The sequence below is a fragment of the Manihot esculenta genome, chromosome 7 (assembly GCF_001659605.2).
Source record: "Manihot esculenta cultivar AM560-2 chromosome 7, M.esculenta_v8, whole genome shotgun sequence".
In the NCBI taxonomy this organism is placed as follows: Eukaryota; Viridiplantae; Streptophyta; class Magnoliopsida; order Malpighiales; family Euphorbiaceae; genus Manihot; species Manihot esculenta.
The window spans coordinates 29,687,647-29,693,646 of NC_035167.2; the positions used below are offsets into that span (position 1 = coordinate 29,687,647).

Here is a 6,000-nt window from a genome sequence, read left to right on the forward strand (position 1 = left end):
AAATTTTTTTAAAAAAATTTTTAGTTTTTTTATAATTTTGTTAGCTCCATTTCTTTTACGAAAATATTTTTAATTTTTTTCATAATTTTAATATTTATAATATTTAAAAATTAATGAAAAATATTTTTAATAAAAGAAAAATTAAATTATTTTAAAAAATAGCTTTTTTAAATATAAAATTATTTTCTGCATTTTAAAATTTTTATTAATATAACTATAAAATAAATTTTTATTAATAATAATCATAATAGAGGAAATTTTGTTGGGATGGCACATCATTGCTTTGGCAAACCTAACCCAATTATAATTATATAGACTCCGCTTCAATGTGGTCCAAGTCTTGTGTAGGAATTAATGGTTTAAATTTAATAAAGAGGTCAATTTTGATTCTTTATTAGGGAAGGAATTTTTTTTTAATTAGGGTAATATTATTCTTGAACCATTAATTAGACATAATCTCTATATTGTGATGGCAGTTAATTGAATTTTTAAATACAATCAGAGGATAGAACTAACTAACTTGGTTGGTGAAATAGGGTTTTAAAAACATTATTCACATAATTAAAAAAATTTTCACTCATAGAATTCATCACTCTTCAACATGTGAATAAGTGAATTATTCTTAAGAACAAATGCCAAAAAGATAAGAAAAAGAAGGGAGAAAATGTTATCCTTTGAAGCAAAGTTATGAGCAAGTGAGCTTTTTAAAAGGTGGGAAAGGAAGTCCCAGAACCCAAGACTTTTGCTCAAAGCTATGGAGACACTGCTCATGGTATCTGTGATAACAGAAAAGGCTGACATCCCTGAATTAAAATATTTTATTTTTAATAGATCACTCAAAAGCAATTCATAGATTTTTAATGGAGAATAATATAAAACAACATCTTGATCAAAACATCATTCTACAAGAGCCATAAAGACACATAAACAAGTCTCAGCTTGCAATCCATTCTAAAAATACACCCACTTTAATTACAGGAATATATATAGTACACTTACAAGACTTTCTAGTTTAAACACCACCAGGTTCCAACAAAAAGAATTGCTCACCTTCTCTCTGTATGAACTTCAACTTCTATATCAAGTGTACACAAATTGGTGAGATCATGGATGAGATATTGCACCTGAAAGAGACCAAGTCCTACCACAGCCCTAGTGCCTAACCAATTCAGAAGCTCAATGATCATTGATGATTATCACCTAAGCTGCCAATACACCAAGTTGCATCATTCACTCTTTCCAGCTGTGATCTATACATATTTAATAGTAAAGGCATTAATTCACAGGTAACTTAACCAGATAAAGGTTTTTCTTGGGGATCTTCTGATGTATGGCCACAATATTCAGAGACAACTTTGATTAACCACCACATCGGCTCGTTGAATGAGCTCCAATAAACTTACAGCTTTTCTCTTGGCCCTATCAGTGCCACTGTCAGACAGTTCCTTTAGTGCTTCTTCTGCACCACACTCCTTTGCTAACTTCAACTGCTGTGAATCACCAGCACATAGTGACCAGAGGATGGCTGCAGCATTTTCTCGGTTGCGTGGGGAACCAGTCATAATGACCTCTATTAGAACAGGAATTGGCTCAGATTTGCCAATTGCTACCTTCCCTTCTTGATGGCTTGCAAGAATAGCAAGAATTGCCAATGCCTCATCCACCATTCCACCTCCAGCATCCTTAAGCAACTGCATCAGAGGTGGCACAATACCGGCCCTTACAGCTCTTGCCTTGTTTCCCTGATAAATTGAAAGATTAAAAATAGCAGTGGCAGCATCCTTCTTTCCTCGAGGAGTCCCCTCGCGGAGCAAATCTATAAGTGCTGGGATGGCCCCAGCTGCTCCTATTGCCACCTTATTCTCATCTATAACAGATAAACTAAAAAGGGTTGCAGCTGCATTTTCCCTTGCTTCCATACTTCCATTTTTTAACACGTCTACTATATCTGGTATAGCTCCTGCATTAACAATAGTTCCCTTGTTACTATCATTTATGGAAAGGTTTAAAATCGCTGTAACAGCATGCTCCTGTGTACGAGGATCTGTGGAGGACAAAAGCTCCACAAGAAGTGGAATGGCTCCTGCTTCTGCAATACATACTCTGTTATCTGCATTCCTCTTTGCGAGTAAACGAAGCTCTCCAGCAGCTGCTCTTTGTTGCTCAAGATTCCCATTTGCCAGTTTCTCTAATAAGGCAACAATCGCAATTCGATCACAGTCTGAAACACCGCTACCAACTTTTTTGTTTCTACAAGTCCCTTCATGTTTCGGCAGCTCAACACCATTGTTTTCACACCACAAAGCAATCAAACTCTTCAAAACAAAGTTAGGTGTTAGTGCAGTATGTGACAAAGTCTGCTGCGTTTTTGGGCAAGTCTTGTGTCCTGCATCCAGCCATTTCTGGATGCATGATCTTTCATAGGTCTGCAAAATCAAGTAAGACAAATTATGGAGAACAGCAAAACAAAGTTATAAAGTGATGAAATATGAAAGCAACTTGCAGTCAAACCTGTCCAGTAGAGACTATAACTGGATCTTTCATCAGTTCTAGAGATATTGGGCATCGGAAATCATCAGGAATAACTGGAGATCGGTGCTTAATTAGACCATGTTCAGGCTCAGAATTATCAGCTTCAGGGTTTTCCATTTGCACATAATCCTTTAACTTCTTGAGGATGGATGACATCTTCGGGAACCAGTCTCCTGGATCACCACCATTTGAGATAACCAATTCATGGAAAGCATGAGATTCTTTCTTTAGATCACCAATAGTCTTTAGTTCCAGCTTTTCAGAAAGCCTCTTCAATACTGCAGGCTCAGGGTCTTTTTCTCTCTGTGCTAAGGCTAAATCAAGGTCTAGTTGTGAATCCAGGGACTCTGGTTTTTCTTTAGCCCTTCTGAGTTGAGTATGCACAAGTTCAATCTGGAAAAATGACAGCTCCATCATGTCCATTGTCAACACTACAAGCTTACAATACCATACTTTTATCTAATCGCCCATTCTATGGTACAATTCATTGCAAGCTAAAATCTCCTAATGCATGGCAATTAAATTGGAAATGGATATAGTTTCTGTAGTCATCCAAAAGCAAAAAAAAAAAAAGAAGGTTCTAGAAGTACCTGTTCTCGAACTTCCTCTGATAAGTCAAGTTTATCATACGCAATCTCACTTAATGCTGCTTCAATTTTTCCAGTAATTTGGCAAAACTTATGCGCTATCTTGTCCCTTTGTATGGCCTGTGGGATTGAAAAATTTTGAATTATGATTATTGCGAGAAAAAACAAGGTATGCCAAATAACTAATGTTTATTTAATCTTATCACACATCAATACTTAGTAAAAAACCTGGGAATTTCACAGAAGAAGAAGAAGAAGTTCAGGGAAGAAACAGTGTGAAGAGGTAACTGAGATAGGAATTTATTGATAAACTACCAAGAACATAAAAACAAAGCTTCCTCCCTCAAAAACAGTAAACTATTTAATTATCTTCCCTCTAAATTGACCAGATCTAAGCTAATTTCCTGATTTAACACACAGCAATTGCTCAATGTAAATTGCAGTAGTCCATGTACAATGACACAACTTTGAGTTGACAGAACCGATGTACGTTTTCCATTCTTTAAAAGACAACAATAATCCGAACTCTCTTACCATTTTCTCAGGAAACAAACAGAAAAACAAGCCCAAGAAAATGAAACAATCATCATAGACTGCCTACAAAGAACAAGTTATTTTAACAATTCAACCTGGAGCAAATTTAGCGGTATTTTGCTAACCAAAGAAGACCAAAACACAAGATTCAACTTTCAATTTACTTGAATTTCCTAGCAATCAAACAGAACAATAAAAAAGAGTACCTGATACACCTTGCTTCCCTCATTGGTCGATTTGAGAAGCTCCATGGCCGAATCTAAAGAAATTCTCAACAACTCAAAGCCTTTAACTGCTTCTTCGCCTAGGTCTTCATTGCTATCTTTTAACTCCTCAAACAAAGGGCTCAAGAGCTTGATTCTCCGTATCAAATTCCCATGCATCTTCTTACAAACATTTTTACATTCAGGTAATCCACAAATCTCCTTCACTGAGTCAATGAGTCGACCCATCATCTTGGATTTTGAATCCTCTGTTAGTGCCATGTGGGTAAGCCTAATTGAACTACAAACAAAGCCCCCAAAAAAATATTGACTAAATAATACAAAACTCTAAAAAATTCAGCTAGTTTTCCTTTCTCGGCTTTTTTTTCCTCCCTCTATTACAATTTCTCTTCATCCAAGCACTCGCAGTCCACCGCGATCTCCATCTCACTCATTTGGGTTCTTCTCATTTCTCAAGCATATCAATCTTCAACAATAAAAGAACAAAGAACCTCAATTTTCCCCCACGATTTCACCGCAATTTTCCATCAAACCAAACACAGGGGAACTCATAAATTACACCACCACGAAAACCAACTACAAAAAGACGAATAATATCCTCACAGATGTTTGAATTACAATTCAGAATCACAGAGATTTATGTCAATCCCTCAACAAATCTACTACTTTGATGGGTTGAAGGAAAGGGTCAAACCAGATTGTTAAAAGATTGGAAGAAACAGGGAAATGGTAGTTGGTGGGTTAGGTTTTGAAAGAAAAGAGAAAAAAGATATGATTTCCTCCACAAATTGATAGCTTTTTCTCGGTGGATAGAAGATGATGATGATGATGCTGATGATGATGAAGGGTTTTAACAGAAAATTGAAAGAGACAAAGAAGATGAATGAGAAAGTGAAATAATGTCGAGGAGGATTAATAAGTAGAAAGTTGTGAATTCTCTGCTGAAATTGGGGGCAGAGGAGAGAGAGAGACAGAGAGATATTATATATTTTCTTAACAAATTACTTTCTGACTTTTTTTTTTCTTTTTCTTACACTTTTGTCAACAATTTCGGCTTCATACTCTTCGTCTTCCCTTTGGAAAATAGTTCTCAAAAATATTTTTCTACGTAAAGAATTAGGGTGCGCACATTACTTCGAACCCAAATTTCAGACAAACAAAAACCCAAATTAACATGTGTTTTTTAAATCTAAATATTCAATATATAACCACAATTATCATGTGCAAAATGGATTTTCCAACATTTAATATAGAGAGTTCTAAAATAAAATAAAAAAAACAAATATATTTTTTTTATATATACACATTTTTGTCCCAAATTTTATTTTTATTTTTATATACTTTAAAAATATTAATCAATATAATAAAAATAACAAAAAATATGTTGAATAAAAATATATTAAAAATCAATAAATATATAAAAATTTGAAATAAATAAAAAATATATTTTATAAAATAGAGTTTTTTTTATTATATAAAAATTGCTAATGCTTAGAGATTTTGAAAAGGTCTATAAGATATAAGAGACTAAAAATTTATATTTAATTATAATTATAATTAATTGACAAAGCTCTATTTTTTTTATATTTATTACCGTTGCGACTAATATCTTTAAAATAATTTTTTAATATTACATTCGAAAAGTCTAATATTAATATTTAATCACAATTATAGTAGAAATTATTAATTTTTTATTTAATTTTTTTAAATTTATTATAATTTTAATTAATTTTAAATTATATACATATAATATTATATATTATTTATTTATTATTTTTAAATATTAATTAAATGTTCATAAGCAATTCATAGCTTTAATTAATATTAGTAGTAGTTAAAAGCACGTTGTTAATATTTCTTATTATATTTTTTATATAAAATAATTTTTAAATAATTATTGATATTGTAAATAATAAAAAAATTTAATTGATAAAATATAAACATTAACATAAATAAAATAATAAAATTTTTAATTAATTCAAACTTTTTGTCAATTTCTTTTAAATAAATATTTAAATATATCGAATTTAAATATAATAGTTTTATTTTTTATTTTTTATAAAAAATAAGTTACTATAAAATTTATAATAATGAAACAAATATAAAAAATAACAAATATAATA

At 31.9% G+C, this 6,000-nt stretch overlaps 1 protein-coding gene across 1 annotated transcript; it reads right to left on the reverse strand.

Moving 5' to 3' along the window:
• Nucleotides 1-852: 852 nt before the first annotated feature.
• On the reverse strand, nucleotides 853-4,845 carry LOC110607399 (U-box domain-containing protein 14). The gene is made up of 4 exons (XM_021746505.2): nucleotides 3,860-4,845; nucleotides 3,123-3,239; nucleotides 2,512-2,925; nucleotides 853-2,426 (listed from the first exon to the last, which is right to left on the reverse strand). Exons 1-4 carry the CDS (start codon nucleotides 4,136-4,138, stop codon nucleotides 1,344-1,346), a joined length of 1,893 nt encoding a protein of 630 aa, XP_021602197.1. The 5' UTR covers nucleotides 4,139-4,845; the 3' UTR covers nucleotides 853-1,343.
• Between the last annotated feature and the right edge of the window lie 1,155 nt (nucleotides 4,846-6,000).